General features: G+C 37.0%; 1 protein-coding gene across 1 annotated transcript in view; it reads left to right on the forward strand.

Moving 5' to 3' along the window:
- The window catches only part of Dpyd (dihydropyrimidine dehydrogenase), an 844579-nt gene that overhangs the window by 688540 nt on the left and 138714 nt on the right, over positions 1-17325 (forward strand). The window contains exon 19 of the mRNA XM_029537560.1: positions 454-596. Within this exon, the coding sequence (XP_029393420.1) occupies positions 454-596 (143 nt within the window). The remainder of the gene's footprint in view (positions 1-453; positions 597-17325) is intronic.

The raw sequence follows: 17325 nt of genomic DNA on the forward strand, positions 1-17325 counted from the left end.
TTCCAACCTCTACATTCACACCATCTTCCTTGTATTTGTGGGACAATAACAGAGTTGTATGACTGACTATTTGCATACTATATGTATGACTATTTGCATACTATTTGTGATTGCTTTCCTTTTCAAAGCTTTCTGTTCCCTGGCTCTATTTAGAACAGATGTTTGAATGTTCCATGCAATCTCACTTACACCTCACTGTTTATGAAATCATAATTTGTGTATATTTTATGGGAGAGTTCTACGCTTTTCATGCCTATTTTGTGACTTGTCTAGACTTGATAATAGCACCGAAGTCCTTAAATCTACATTCACTGAGAAGTTAAAACACTTTGAAAACAGATAAAGAAATTGTAAATTTGTCTAGAAAACTGCTGCCATTGCTTAACACTAAATATAAAGCAACATATGCCCAAGTCAGACCTTCTAACCTTACCGCTGCCTTATCTTCTGCAGGAACTGCTATCAGGCCCATTGCTTTGAGAGCTGTGACCGCCATTGCCCGTGCCTTGCCTGGGTTTCCTATTTTGGCCACAGGTGGAATTGACTCAGCTGAAAGCGGACTTCAGTTTCTTCATAGTGGTGCCTCAGTTCTCCAGGTAGGGCTTATGCCTTTCCTTAAAAAAAAAAAAAAAAAAAGTAATTTCTCAATACAAGGTAAATTATGTGACAAATATGCATGCTTTGGAAACCTCCAAAGAAATAGGCAGTGCATAAACAAAATGGTGGCACCCATTATTTTTGTTTTTGAGTCTGAGAAAACCTAGACTTCACTCCCTGTCCTACTAAACAGAACTTGTAAGTACTTTTTGTTAGTATGTTTGTCCATCTGTCCTAGAATAAATGAGACCAGGTAACAGATGCATAGTATACACTATCAGGTGAGAAACAATTGCAATGTGAAAAATGTATGGAAAATGAGATCTCCATGAAGAAATGGATGATGAGGCTAAACCCTAGACTGATGAGAGTGCCTGAAGGTATTACCACATTTACCTCCTAACTTCCTGACACACAGAGAAGTCTTTGGCTTTCTGACATTCATATTACAAAAAGAATTACCTTGTTATTGAGCTTATACTAAAAATCTGAGAAAAGTTCTTCCAATGCCTTCACAAAGTGATCCCTAACAGTATACTTACATACATAATACAGATCTTGTATCATCATTTCCTCTTATCTGAGATTGGTCTGGTTTTATTTTTGGAGGAACAGGGCTTGTTAAACACTTTTATTGGTACCATTGTAAAGCATAATTTAAAATCTCGGGCCATTAGCCATCTTAAGAAAACAACTGTCATTCATTGTCTCCTAACCAGGCGAGCAGCTCCCTTGGGAGCAAGCAAGGGGTGGGAATGTGGGCATTCAGAGAGTCACAGGTGACTCAATCATGAAGACCGTCCCAGGGGCAGGGGAAGCATCATCCAGTCAGTCTGTGCATCTGTAACATAGTCAAGGTTCAGTTTTGTTTTGTTGCAGAGCAGATGGGAGAGAGGGTAAGATGCCCCAGGCTTATCTCCATAAGGTATAAAGGTCCTAAGTCACTCTGATCAAAAAAAGAAGGCTGCGACCTGCTGGGTGCACTGGGACCCAGTGTTATGTGTCATCCAGAAAAGTGAGGAACTTGTGGAGAAAAGTTTCCAGAAGCCAGGTTCCAGAGGATATATTTTTTCCTCTTAGTGTCATTCTAGGGCTGAGATTGGTCTTGAACACACAATCATGATTGTGAATGAGAGGTTATAGACTAGTATTATTATGCCCAGCTCCCATTTTATTTAAAGTATTGCTCAATGTGAATATTATAGCATCAGCAGTTCTCTGCAGGGCCAGTTATACAGGTTCGAGGTCTAACTCCACCAAACAATGAGTAGACTTGCAAAAAGACTACATTGTGAACTTCAAGTGATTCCATATTATTATGGCAATCAGGTGCAATCAGGAAGGGTGGCAACATTTGGAATGTAGATCAATATAATAATTTAGTAAAAAAGAAAGCAAAACTTAATATCACTTAAGTTCAGTAGCAAAAAAGTAGAGAACAAATGGCTTGTGTTTCTTATTCTATGTATACAACATTATCTTAAAGATGAGCATGGAAGTTTTATAAATCATAATACAAATTGAGGTGCTATTCTTCCAATAAAAACAGATCCAAAGTATTTGCCCTCAAACCTCCACTAAATATAGCTAGACCCCTTGAGCATGAAGCTAATGTAAACAGACTCTGAAAGACACACAGAAACTTGGGAAGATTTTAATGACTGCTTCTATTTCCTTAAGGGTTATGGGGCTGTTTAGATAGTATACATGATCTTGATTTAACTTTAGTATGTGGTATCTATCTAGAAAATCATTCATTTTTGACGATATTTTCTAGTTTTGTTAAGTATAGGCTTTTGTAGTAAGATCTGATGATTTTTGTATTTCCTCAATTTCTGTTGTTATGTCTCCCTTTTAATTTCTGATTTTCTTAATTTGGATGCTGTCTCTGTGTCTTTTAGTTAGTTTGCATAAGGATTTATCTATCAGGTTGATTTTTCAAAGAACCAGCTCTTGGTTTTGTTGATTCTTTCGATCATTCTATTTGTTTCTATTTGGTTGATTTCTGCTCTGAGTTTGATTGTTTCCTGCTGTGTACGCCTCTTGGGTGTGTTTGCTTCTTTTTGTTCTAGAGCTCTTAGGTGTGCTGTTAAATTACTATTGTAGGATCTCTCCAATTTCTTTCTGAGGGCACTTATCATTGCTTTCATTGTGTCCTATAAGTTTGGCTATGATGTATCTTCATTTTCATTGAATTCTATAAAGTCTTTGGTCTCTTTCTTTATTTCTTCCCTGACCAAGTTATCATTTANTAGAGAGTTATTCAGTTTCCATGAGTATGTGGGATTTCTGCTGTTTTTGTTGTTATTGAAGTCCCGCCTTAGTCCATGATATCTAATAGGATGAATGGAATTACTTCAACCTTCATATATTAGGTGAGGCTTGTTTTGTGACCAATTATATATGGTCAGTTTTGGAGACGGTATCATGAGGTGCTGATAAGAAGATATAATCTTTTGTTTTAGGATGAAATGTTTTGTATATATTTGGTGAATCCATTTGGTTCACAACTTAGGTTCACTGTGTCTCTGTTTAGTTTCTGTTTCAATGACTGGTAAGAGTGGGATGTTGAAGTCTCCCACTATTATGTGATGTTCAATGTGTGGTTTGACTTTTAACAAATTTTCTATAATGAATGTGGATGCACTTGCATTTGGGTCATAGATGTTCAAATTTGAGACTTCATCCTGGTGGATTTTTCTTTAATGAGAATGATGTGTCCTTCCCTGGCTCTTTTCATAACTTTTGGTTCAAAGTCTATTTTATTGGATATTAGAATGGGTATTCCAGCTTGTTTCTTGGACCCAATTGCTTGGAAAATTTTTTCTAGTCTTTTAGTCTGAAGTAGTGTTCATCTTTGTCACTGATGTGTGTTTCTTGTATGCACCAAAAATGCAGGATCCTGTTTGCTTATCCAACCACTTAGTTTATGTCTTCTTATTGGGAAATTGATTATGTTAATGTTGAGATATATTAAAGTCACCTTATTGAGTTCCTATTATGTTTGTTGCTGGAGATAGTAGTGTGTGTGTGTATGTGTGTGTGTGTGTGTGTGTGTGTGTGTGTGTGTGTATGTGTGTGTGTGTGTAATTCTCTCCTTTTGGGTTTGTTATGAGATGTTTAATTTTTTGTTTTCCCTTTGGTGTAGATACCCTTCTTCTATAATCCTCTGTAAGACTGGAATGGTAGATAGACATTGATTAAATTTAGTTTTGTCGTGGAATATTTTGATTTCTCCATCTATGATGATTGAGAGTTTTGCAGGGTATAGAAGCCTGGACTGACATTTCTGTTCTATTGGGGTCTTCATGACATGGCTCTTCTGTATTTTAGAGTCTCTGTTGAGAAGTCTGACCCAGAACTGTTTCTGTCTAAAAGAACTGCAGGGACAAACATGGAGAAGATACTGAAGGAAAGATGGTCCAGTGACTGGCACAACTTGGGATCCATCTCATGGGGGGTCACCAAGGCCTGGCAATATTAATGATGCCATCATGTGCTTACAGACAGGGATCTAGCATGGCTGTCCACTGAGAGGCCCTACCAGTAGCTTAGTGAGACAGACGCAGATACTTAGACCTTACCATTGGACTGAAGTTGGGGACCCCCGATAGTTGAGTAAGGGAAAGGATTCAAGAAGCTGAAGGGGAGGGCAACTCCATAGGAACACCAGCAGTCTCAACTAACCCAGACCCCCTAGGAGTTCCCAGCGCCAGCAACCAGGCAGCATATGTGAACTGGTCCAAGGTCCCCCTCATATATATATAGCAAACGGTTATCTGGTCTGGTCTCCATGGAAGAAGGCAGTGAAGGCAAGATGGCTCATCGTGATAAAGGCACTTGGTGTCACATTTCACAGACTGAGTTTGATCCCTGTACCTCATTTGATGGAAGGAGAAAACTTAACTTCCACAAGTTGTCTTCCAACCTCTACAAATATAATGTCAGGTATGCATACATGCATAATGCAGGCACAACATGTGCACATATGCACACATACATGTATATACATATGTAATTAAATTTTGAAAGAATCCACTTTAGAGCATCAGAAAGAAAGAACACTCTGCAGTAGTTTTTCAGAAAGAAATCAGATATTTTGAACATGGCGGGGTTTTGGCCTCAGGAATGTAAATGTTTGTCCACCCATTTTCTAGCGATTGTCTTGCTCCTTACCTTTTATCCTGTGGGTTATTTTATGCTCATGGCTGCCATGCCCTCTGGTCTACTTCATAAGGTGCCCTTTCAACTCCTTTTGACATAGAATGACTTATACATCCAGCCCCTGTTGCTGGGGTTTCCTGGATGGGCCTCCCTGTGTCTTTTCACACCAGGTCATGTCACAGCCATTGGTCACCCGTGCATGTATTGACTATGTGATGGAGACCAGAAACATTGTGTGTTAACTGTGCTTGAGTTATTTATTATCTTTAGCAAAACTCTGATCATGAATACAATGGTTCACACAATCGGAAAAAAAATACTCTTGTTTTTCAGCTGTGGCAGGGAATGTTGTAAATAATTTTCACAAAACTCTACAGAACATTGGCTCCCATATAATTCTGTTAAAAATAAAAAGTTTCCACCCATAGTGATTTGCTGGCAGAAAATTATAGATTTATGTACAAATCTTACCATTAGCTGAAATTAGACTATAATTCAGCCAGAAAATATGTTTTTAAAAGTTTAGCTAAAATTTGAAAAAAAAAATCTGTATTAAAATATCCTTTCGATGATTACAAATTGAACAAACTTGAACTTAAAATTGGGCAGGGTGTTTCAGTGGCATGGGGGGTTGGATGATATATCTACCTCTCTACCATTGTAACTGAATTCCACTCGATTCTATCCCTTAATCCTGGGTTAATATAACCTTTCATTTTCTATATTTCTGAACTGCTGAATATTACTAGAGAAACTCAAGGAACTCTGCCAATTGGATTTGCTCCAAATTCACAGTGTTTAATGTCAGCTTGGCCTTCAGCGCTAGTCAGAATCTGATTTTAGTAATCTTTTTTCTTTTTTAATTCTCCATAAAATTCTCCCTGTCAAGCAGCTAGAATCTATGTGAGACCTTAACTTCTGCTTTACTGCCTGCCCATTTCCCTGATTGTCTCTGCTTCCTGGCTCTTATTCGCTGTCTCCATCCCCTTCTCTGGTTTTATGTCTATCAAATTAACCATTCCTACTCCAAAGTGAAATATAGGTTGAATCTCTACTAAAGAAAAAAATTGTAATACTCATGCAGTAATTTCAAATTCTACTTTTGTGTTTGGAAATTAAGACAGGATTTGGGGGAAGTGTTTTCATTTCAAAAGTGAAAAAGCAAAATTTCTTTCATCTGCTGGATAAGTGTGACAGAATATACTGTCTTTCTTAATCAACATGTGTTCCATAAACTGTCTTTCTTAATCAATATGTGTTCCATAAAACTGTTCATCCAGTCATGTTCACAATACAACACACACACACACACACACACACACACACACACACACACACACACACCATATACACACATATTAATTATGAATTCCAGAAATGCAAAATGTAAAATTCCTAGAAGGGAAGATAGAAGGAATTTCCCAGCATACTGCTGTCCATGGCTTGTTTTATAATAGGGCATAGCAAAACTAAGCAGTAAAAGCAGACACAGAACAACATGCTTCTTCATATCAAAAGAAATAAACACACGAGAATGTTGCTTGTAAGTGATGATGTATCTGGATCAGTGAATAAAGTGCTTGCAAGCCTAAGGACCTAAGTTTGGGTCTTTAACACCAAATTTGCTACCCAAAGCTTGCTGGTCAGCAAGGCTAGCTGACTCTGCAAGCTCCAAGTTCACCAAGAGATGCTTTCTCAAAAAAAAAAAAAAAAAAAAATAGATGGAGATGAATTGATAAAACTCCTTGATGTTAATCTACAGTGCTCACATGCATACACACACATGAGCACATATGAGCACATGCAGCCATATACAGAAAGGACCACCTGCCTTTGTGTTGAAGAAAATATTTGCAGACTATGTGTCTTCTAAGGAGTAAATACCCAAAATCGACAAGGAGGTTATGCAACTTTATAGGGAAATTTAACAAATATTAAGGGAGAAAAGGGGAATGGAGTGAGTGTGTGATAAAGAGCAACCTAATTTATCATGGGCAAAATCCTGATGTTCCCCAAAGAAGATATATAAATGCCCAATAAACATATGAAAACGTGCCCATATAGGAAATTCTTAGGAAAACTCAAACCCTCATTAAGATGCCCCTTCCTAACTATTGCAATAGCTGTGAAAAAGTCAATGGTAACAAAGAGAGCAAGAGCCTGTGAGAATACAGCGAAATGTTGACCTTAGGATATCTGCAAATACATAGTGGAAAACAGTGTGACTGTTTCTCACAAACCTTAAAAACAGAACTTCCTCCTAATCTGGTAATCTCTTTATGGAGATATCCCCAAAGAAATTAAAGCATTACCTTGCATAGATGTGTGAATTTTGTCTGAACAGTGTGACCTTCAACAAATGAACGAAAAATAAACTGTAGGTCTCTTTCCCTTCTCCTCATTTCTCTCCCTGTCCCTGTCCCCTCCCCTCCCCCCTCTTTCTGTCCTCTCTCCCTCTCTGTTCTCTCTCCCTCTCCCTCCTCCCTCCCCCTCCTCTCCCCCCCTCTCTGTCCCCCCCCCATGTGTGTTGTAGTATTGTGTGAGCATGCATGAATTGGAAGACTCAGTTAAAAATCTACACCACATTTTACAAAACAGATTACCCTGAGGGTCATTAAACTAAGTTCCTTAAGCGAAGTGCAAATCAACCTGCTTCCTGATATTCATCATATGTGGAGACTAAACAAAAGAGCTCACCTACCTGTGTGTTCCTGCTGCGGGCGGGGGAAAGTATGGGAGAATGAATGACAGATGCAGTTTCAAGAAGGGCGGTATAATTTCTAAAGAACAATGTTATGTTTATGTGGAATGAAGATCTATCTAAAATGCAGGTGAGGATTATAGTTATAATGCTCTATACTGGAAAAGCACTATGAGAACAAACTTGGGTTCCTCTTTCACAGCTGAAACAATACTAATTAATAGCGATATCAATGCATAAAATGCTGGATATATTAGTGGATAGCCAACAGTAATTGCATGTTATAGTGTCATATACCTTAAATATATGCAATTAAATACACATGTCAAAATCCCATGTACCTAGTATATACAAAAACCTGTGGTTGTGTTTCAATGAATACAGACTATAAAATCCAAGAATGTAGTTAAGAAATACAGTGAGTACAAACAGATTGGTTCCCTAGTACAACTCTGGAGTGAAAATTACTATTATAGAGGAACTTGCTATTGTACTCTGTCCTCGAAATAATGTTCAAAACCTATTCCGGGTTTATGTTCCTAGATAGCTACTCATACCTTTGTCAGTCAACCTAACTGACTTCTAATTTATTACAGTGAATTCCATGTCTTTGAAATCCCTGTTTTTTCATCTTATTTGACAGCCTTTCATTATAATATGCAAATCAGAGCTATTAAGAGACTAGATGAAAATTATCAGTAAGTTCCAGGTACTAAAATTTATAAATACATCTTGGTTAAATTATATTCTCAAACTCATTGCAATTTCTTTGGTAGGCTATATTACAGTTATGGAGCTTGCTTCTGTTGCCAAACATTTGTTCATGAACAATACAATAAAGTTAATCCTTCCATTAAGAAGTTTGCAGAGAGGGTCTTAATACATTAATTTTAAATTACTTTAATTTTTGTAATTTATTCTATCATATCTATCTATCTATCTATCTATCTATCTATCTATCTATCTATCTATCTATCTATCATCTGTCTGTCTATCTGTGTTTGTAGTATATGTGTAGACCTAAGGAACTTGTATTATCTTCTCATCCAGTCTCCACTCTAACTTTGAAACAGACTCTCACTGAACATATAGCTCATTGACAGCCAAGACCAGGTAGCCATCATGCTCCTGTGATCCAGGGATCTTCTGCCTTCTCTCCAACACTGGGGCCACAGAGGCCCTCCTCCAATATTTAACCTGGGTGCTTGTGGACCAAACTCAGTCTTCTCTTCCTGCTTGCACAGCAAGCATTTTACTGACTGAGCTCTCTTCCTAACCTGGTTCTCCCTGATTACTTGTGATTGTGAATCCAGGATCATGGCTTCCCGCTGAGCCACAGAACCCCTTCCTCTAATTTAAACACTGGTCAATAATTTCTGCTAAAGAGTTGTGTAAATCTTTGTATTTCAGCCTAAACTCCACCTGTCACTGCTTTAAGCAATAGGCATCCTCAAAAAAAAAAAAAAAAAAAGCTCATTCTCCACCATTGCCTATAGATTGAGGATATAGAAGAGAGCAACTTCTTTAGACTGAATTTGGACTTACATAGTTCAGTGTAATGATGTTGGCATTATAGTTCAGTCTCTTCAGATCCTTCACTCTGGATGTGGAGAAACCATCAGCTCATGTGTGTACAACTGTGACCTGCACTTTCAGTGAATTGGTATGGCTGATTTTCACATTCCATCTGTGTGTGAATGGGGTTGTCACTGATGTTAATAGAAAATCAAGAAATAAAGCAGAGTGAGAGAGCTTGACAGCCAGTCGCTCTGCAGAAGGATCATAACAGGACAGTTGTTCAGTGGGCTTGGATAACTTAATGAAGTTTTAACAATAATCACAGCTAGATCAAGCTAAATGGAAAGTTTTAATATGGCTAGAAAATGACTTACTTAAAGGATTAATTGAAAGAGGAGGAAGAGAAGTAAGAGGAGGAGAAGGAAGAAGAGGAGGAGGAGGAGGAGGAGGAGGAGGAGGAGGAGGAGGATGCAGCTGTTTCCCCAGAGGTGCTGGCAGTGTTTACTTTTCTTTACTCATAATGTACATGGAGATTTAAGCCCCCAGATTTTGTTGATGAGCACCACTGGGTTATCAAAAATGAAAGATGCACAATATTCCAAATTTTACTGGGTACCTGCAAAGTGCTTATTCGATGATTCCTTATCTTTTTTTCTGTGGTCATGCAGTTAAAAGCCAGATGAAGAAGTCTTGGTACCAAAGTCATTTGTAAATGTTATCAGAACTATTTCATATAATTAGTGAAGATAGGCACATTTTAATTCCCATTATGCAATTTCCTATTGCCTTGCTTTAATAGGTATTTAATTTACAATTTAAAGAGTAAAATGTAAGTAGATACATAAAAGACAGAATCTCTATATTCTTCCAATAATATATAAGAAAAATATAGCCTTAGTATCCCATTCAATGAAGTTCTAATTACTGTGTCAATTATTACATTATTTTAAATGACTTTAATGGAAGACTGTTTTCAAGAGGTTGTAATTTTTAAAAAGCATCTTGATTCCAGGGCAACAAATGTTGTTTATAAGCAAAGGAAAGAAATTAAATGGAAACCCACTGGGCCTTCAAGTGACTGCATATTCTCCACTTGACAGAAGCATTAGCATCTAGAGTCAATGGAAATTAATGGAAATTAAATCTAATATTTTTGAAAGACAGTTTTACTATAGAAAAAACAATATTGTCACAAGATAACTATTTTATATTACAAAATAATGATGCGTTAACTGCAGTGCCAGCAGATAAAGAGTGCCATGTAGTTTCCATTGCTGTTGTTTTTATAAATGTCATTTGACTGACTCTCTTATTGGCCCTGATCCCAAGGCTTTATGTTATTTGACCCTTTTATATTATATGTACAGATCACTGTTTACTGCAAGTTTTATTTCTTGGTCTTCATATGTTTGACCAAAATTCTGAACGATGATTTGCTTTACATTTCTACTTCAAAGGCTAAACTCATACTCTAGGTGTTTCAGTGTTCATACCCTACATGACTTTGTAAGGATCTGCTTTCTGTGTTGCTTCTCTCTATTTTCTATTTACCAGCCTCACTCTAAGTGTGCTGTGACTTGTCATTAATGAGTAGTGTATTCAGCCAAATGGTTATGAGAAATAGGCATCATAGGGTAGGTAATTTTTAAAATATTATCACTAACTAATTGTGTACTTTAAGAACTTTTCATTTCCTATCATCAATCCCAAAGACATCTGATGGAAGAGTTGTGTTTTGAATGAAGCTAAAAACTCAACTATCTTCCTACTGTCAGGTTAGGAATTGACTTCAGTAAAGATCTTGAAATGAAATCTTAGACATCATTCTGAGTGGTACCAACATCTGAGGACACTCTTCTGAAATGGGCATACTCAAAGGAGGAAACAAGGACCAACGTCTCAGTGAAGAATTTAGCTTTGTACTTTCATGATATCATGTTCATTTTGAGAACCCCATACATAAGCACCATAGCTCTTCTCTCCAACTCCTCCATTGTCTCTCCCTTTCCTTGCAAATTTGTGATCTCTTATTCTTTATTATTCTAAAATATACACATGTGTGTATTTTATGTAGGTATGTGTGTTTACACACACACATATGTGTATGTATATATACATGTGTGTGTGTGTGTGTGTGTGTGTGTGTGTGTGTGTGGTGTACACCAGAGTCTATTTAACGTGGCTCACCTGAATATCTGTCCATAACTGCCCACTTGGATAGGTGAACCTATACAGGAGCCCAACTGTCTCTTCTTCTCTCAGCAAACTTTGACTACTAGAGTTGGGAACTTCTGGAATGTCCTCTGTCCTCATTGGCAAGTCAGCTAGAGTTGTCATTATGCCAATTGTGTTTAGGCAAGCACTGCTGAAGTTCCACGGATGTGTTTTTTCTGTCACATCTAGGGAACACTATCTGGCCAAAAGTGTCCTGTTCTTCTGGCTCTTGTCCTTTTTTTATGGTTTCCCCTAAGCCATGAGACTTGCATTGCAGATGCAACAATTGGAGTTAACCAGATGTGGGTCTCTAGTAGTCTTTTTCTGTGCAAAAAGAGCTTCTTCAATAAGGGGCAAGAACTACACTCATCTGTGGATATAAGGACAAGTGTTTACTTCGTTTAGAAATTACATTGGTTTACAAAAGAATCAGTAGCATATTTTCCTCCAGGATTTACAGCCCCTCCAGCTGTCTACAGTTAGCTATGTTTATAGTATTAGCCATGAACTGCCTCTCATTTGGTGGCCCTTAAGTCAAATTAGACAACTGTTACTTATTCCAAAGACAAGAATGCCACTTTTGAGCCATTGTAAGGACCTCGCTGGATCAGTCATTGTTAATTATTTGTAGGCTTTCCATTTGGGTACAGTTACCAGTTGCTCTTTTCCCTTGGCATCATTTATAGCACTTTCTGATGCTATGGGAGCCAATCCTCAGGAATGAGATGTTCACAGCATTGCCAACTTAGTTCTTTGAGATTCTGAGTCTGAAGTGTGTGGCATCTTCAGCAATAAGGTCTTATCTTCAAGTGCTGAAAGGCAACCAGGGTTAAAGGCAACAGCCTATATTGTTTGGGAGATTTCTATTCCTTCAAATAACAACTAGAAATGAGACTTCCCATGTGTAACACTCAGGTTTTTTAGACTGTGCATACATAGCTTTTGAGTGGAGCATTATCACCCCATGTTGCAAAAGTACATACATATATGTTGTATATGTCTTTTTTCCCTATTAACTTATTTATTTATTTATTTATTATTTTCTTTATTTACATTTCAAGTGCTATCCCGAAAGTTCCCTATACCCNCCCCACCCCTGCTCCCCTACCTACCCACTCCCACTACTTGGCCCTGGCCTTCCCCTGTGCTGGGTCTCTATATGTCTTTTTAAGTAAGCTTATAAAATAATGTTTCCTATGGCTTTTACCAAACTTTTTATTTTAGTGTTATTTATCTCTCTCTCTTTCCTATGCCATTTCCTACCCTATATATTAATCACTTTTAATTACTTGTTTTTATTCTTTAAGGTTTTAATTCTTTCTTCAAGTTCTATTAACCGCTATCTTCACATTCAATTAGCTGCATGTAAATATTTTTGACTATCCCCTTAAAATATGTGTTTATTATCAGAAATGCTTTACTTGTAGAGGAAAAGCATTCTCAAGTATGTGTTATGCTAATCATAAAACATCATCATCTATATTCAATACAAAGAAAAACATTATTAAATATTCATCCCCAAACAGAGCAGTACAGACCCTTTCCTAAAGCATGCAGTTTTATCAGGTGCCTAATATATTTTAAAATTTCCCTGAGGTTTTAGATCAGAATTTCTCTCATAACTGAGATGAAAAATATACCACAAAAAAAATTGTATTTCACAGTTGGCTCCTCCTGAATGCTTACCTCCGTAAGAGTTTCTGATCACGACATTCAATTTGTGCCCTGCCATTCTCTGTATCAGCTGATGTAATCCCTTATTCTTTTCTTAATTACATTTTTAAATGATCGTGAATCATTAGCTCATTGTACAAATGAAGCCCATGGGTTATAGCCACTTTTCTTCATGCTCACTCTTTTTATCCTGGTGCATTCAGAGCACGTTTGCATTTTTCAGAAGCTGTGGCTAAATTGGTTACTTTCATATAAACACACCTTTACATATAGGAGAAGCAATTACTCTTTGCAATTATAACAAACTAAACCTCTCATCTTTTATCTTGCTGTCCTACACCCAGATGTGCAATTCTGTCTGTAGTCGGGCTTATGTTTGGTTACCATGTCCACAATGTATTCACAACAAATGCATCCCAGGCTTTGTTATGTGTTACAATATACCATGACTTACTTCATGCCTCCTTACCCCCACTCTCCACTTCTTCCTTTTTCCCTGCTGGTAAACTGTTGCCTGTCTTCTGAGATCATCGGCACGCAGCAGCTTTGACAAGTTCTTCTTCCTTCCAGATTATAAAATGTGAGGCTTGGCTCACTTAATGTCTGATTTTGAAGCTTGAATGTATGTAAAGTTTGAAAAGTAATGCAGAAGAGATGAGAAAAAGATATGGATAAAATGCTACTGGATCACAGGCCACCTATATCTTGAAGCCAAAAACCATATCAAATGCATCCAAGCTTCGACACCTGCTTTATAGGCACTGGTAATAGCTCTAGTTCCTGAAGTGAAATTGAAGCTGGACCATTCTATTTCTGTGCCTCTTTGCCTCTATGTCACTGCCTAACATAAGAAGTGATGTTTTGATATTGCTTTACATCTTGGCAAATAATACTCTCAAAGTTTCCCTTCTGAATAGATTTATACAAAAGTACATTGGCTATAACCAAATACAAATATTTCAGTTCATTCTATCCTTTTAACCTCTTCACAATGTTTGTGTGCTATTGTTATGTGTCCCGGTGGCTGCGTGCATATTCATTGCAAAGAAGACAGGAGCTTTAAGTTTCAGTGTTCTTTATTTAGCATCTGCCTTCACCATTTATTATCTGGATCAATACCGGCTTTTATTATTATTTAGCCTTCAAACCTTAGTTTATTTACTTATAAAGCAGAAGTTAGAATATCTTTCTCATTCAGACGCTAGAAAGGAATGAGACTTTAGTATGTTAAAAGCAGAATCACAATTCAGAGTCCTTGTTCCCTGGATATCTTTCTCAAGCTCCAGCCACCTGGTCCCATCAACCCTCTCATTATCCAGCAATGATTGGCATGTCAGGGAGTCTTCAGCACTCTGGTCCAGCTCTCAGTCTACTTGTAAAATGAATATCAACTCTGATTGTTTCTGCCTCTAATTAATTATAAACTCCTAGAGAAAAAAAAAGGCAGAACCAGGCTTATGCAATTCTAGTCATGCAGCTGACATTTATTAAAGGTTTTCTTGGTGCCAATGATAATGATTTACCAGGGAATAAAATATTCAAGTAATTTGGGGACAGGTTTTATTTTACAGTATTAATTGTGTCTCTTGCTAGAAACAGAAATAAGAGTAAACGAAGAAAATTCTCATGTGCCTAAAAACAATGTTTAAAGACCTTTCACTGGAAATCACAATAATGGCTTACATATCTTACAGAAGTCAAAAAATATATGTTTAAGGGCTGTAAAATGGAGTTAAGGGAATTGCTATCAAAATATCTGTGTTTTCATTGACTTCCAATACATAATTCAGAGGCCAAGCTTATCCACATGACCTTATGACTCCAGTCTACACTAGTCACAGAATCAGGCTCTCATTGAAATACATGCTTTTAAACACATAGAAAAATAATTACAGCTTGGATTTTGATACAAGTGCTGATAAGATGGTTTGATGGATGGCACCAGTTGTTAAGCCTAAAGACATGCGATATATTCCTGTATCCTCTACAATGGAAAAAAATCAACTGCTGAAGGTTATTCTCTGACCCTCACACGTGTATTATGCATTTGCACATACGTACGTACACAGACATGTAAAAATACTTTTAATACAAATATAAGGAAATATGAATATGTATATGATCTGTAGTAGTTTTGTGTGAAGGTGTGCATAGATGTTTACCCTATGAGGGTTTTGCCCTTTCTTCTCTCATACCAATTTTTTGTCTAAAATAAACTATTTATAAATATGTTTAAATTTCATTCCTAAGAGGGAAGTCATATCATTTAAATCCCTAAGATGGCATGCTTTTAAAGGAAACTTTCAAATGTTTTGCTGCAGGCTTCTTAACAAACTTCCAATTTTTTTGTTGTTGTTGCAAATGACCAAATGGAATTTCAGTTTATCTAAGTAAAATACAATCATTCAAAAACATGGCACTCTTGGAATATGAATCATGCATCATATATGAGGTTTGTGCTTCAACTTACAGTTCAGTAGATTTCTAAAAATGTTTTCCAAGACAGAGACATGAATTTTTATGGCTTCTAATTACAAGTTAGAAATGATCTCACTGAGGGACGTTAAAAACTTAGAGAAAAAGCGTATGTGAATGAAAAAAATGCATTATTGAAAAAGTAAGAAAAGCAAACACAGAAATGTATACATCACTCCGCAAAACTGAAGGAAATATAAATTACTTCTCAGGAGTCCTGATTCTTCCATTGTAGATCAATAGTGTGCAGTTAATGCATTACCAGGAGAGCATTAATTTGAAATTATCACAGGTGATCTGCTCCCATGTTCTGTCCATTGACACACAAATGACATTCTTTTTAAAAATTCTGCAGTCATTATTCTAAATAGAACCACAGAAAGGAAAAATAGAGGTCATTTTCAGTCATCAGTATCCAGACCAAATAAAGTGGGAACCTTTGTATTTATCTCCAAATAGTCACGATGGTACATAATGAGCCTGTGCATAAAGATGTCCTTTTGTATGCAGAACAAATGTGCTAGAAACTCAACTCCATGGTGGGAGCTGGAATGATGCACGACAAAATTAAAATGCCCTGAGTCAAATACAGAATAAAGCATATCCTTCAGTGGCCTCTGTAACGGGAGAGAAGTGCTTTCTACAGATGGGAGGGAGAGAGAATGGTTCAACTGAGTGTATTTTGAAATGTTTCATCTTGAATATACAAGATGGATTGCCTAGGAGGTGGAGACTGAGGCCACAAATTCCTAAAGGAGTAGATCTCTACTGTCTTGACACTCAATCTGATCATACACTGTGTTGCAAAGATTCCTGTAGTTCATTCCAGAGTCAGTTACTCTTGCAGTGATATCCATATTGGAATTGCCAAGTAGCAACAGGAAGCCTCCAAAGACTCTCCCTTACCCATGGAAACTTCAAACACAAATCAAAATGCATCAAATTGCTCATATTCAAACTTGAGCTCGGCTGCTCATCGGATATATGAATACGGGCCCATTATACATGAGCATATTTTCCACTTAATTTTGTTTTAATGTGTATATATTAATGCCTAATATTATAGATGTCATGATTAAGTGTGGCCACATATAAAGCATGCCACATATAACATGGAATAAAATAAGAAGACCTGATACCAGATGTCAGGCAGCAGGAGCAGCAACAAAGGTATTCTCCATCAGTTTTTATACACCAACACAGAACTTTATACCAAAATTATTAGTCCTCTATTCTAACTTTTTAATACCGTATGTCAGCTTATTTTATGAAACACGACCCAAGGAAAATGTTAAGTATAATTGTGTTTATTGGGAAGAAAGCCTATAATGTAAGAAAGTATAGAATTGAGAGAGAGGAGGGGAGGGAGAGGGAGGGAGAGAGCGAACACAACATCTTAGACAACCATCACAGGAAAAATTGGGAGGAAGTTTTTCCTTTGCTTCATTTTCTTTTCTACATGAATTTCATCCTTCTGGAGGGTTAATTTTCCCAGCCTTTTAGATTTTACTGTCTGGTGAAAGACCATTTGTTACCCTGAGACATGGGATAGGGTACCACTCAGTCTAAAATAATGCTTCTACACTCATGGAAATCAAGACCCTATTTGAAGAGTCACAATGATTAAAAAAAAAATACTTGTATGTTAATAAGTTAACTGTATAAGCAATATCTGTCTCATGTTTTGGGAGGCCTAAATTGTATGTATCTTTTCTAAAACAAGGAAATAAGTCCTACTATTTTCATAGGAATGAAAACTTTGAGAAATCCTTATAGCTCACAAATAGTTGAATAGCATGCTCCTACAACTGTGAGTAGCTACATAGGGAAATGAAAGTAGCACCCACCCCACTCTCACCAATGGACAGATCCTGGAAACAGAAGCTGAACAGAGACACGTGGACACTAACAGAAGTTATGAAACAAATGGAGTTAATAGATATTTACAGAACATTTTATCCTAAAAGAAAAGGATACACCTT

Source organism: Mus pahari, chromosome 4 (genome assembly GCF_900095145.1).
Source record: "Mus pahari chromosome 4, PAHARI_EIJ_v1.1, whole genome shotgun sequence".
Lineage (NCBI taxonomy): Eukaryota > Metazoa > Chordata > Mammalia > Rodentia > Muridae > Mus > Mus pahari.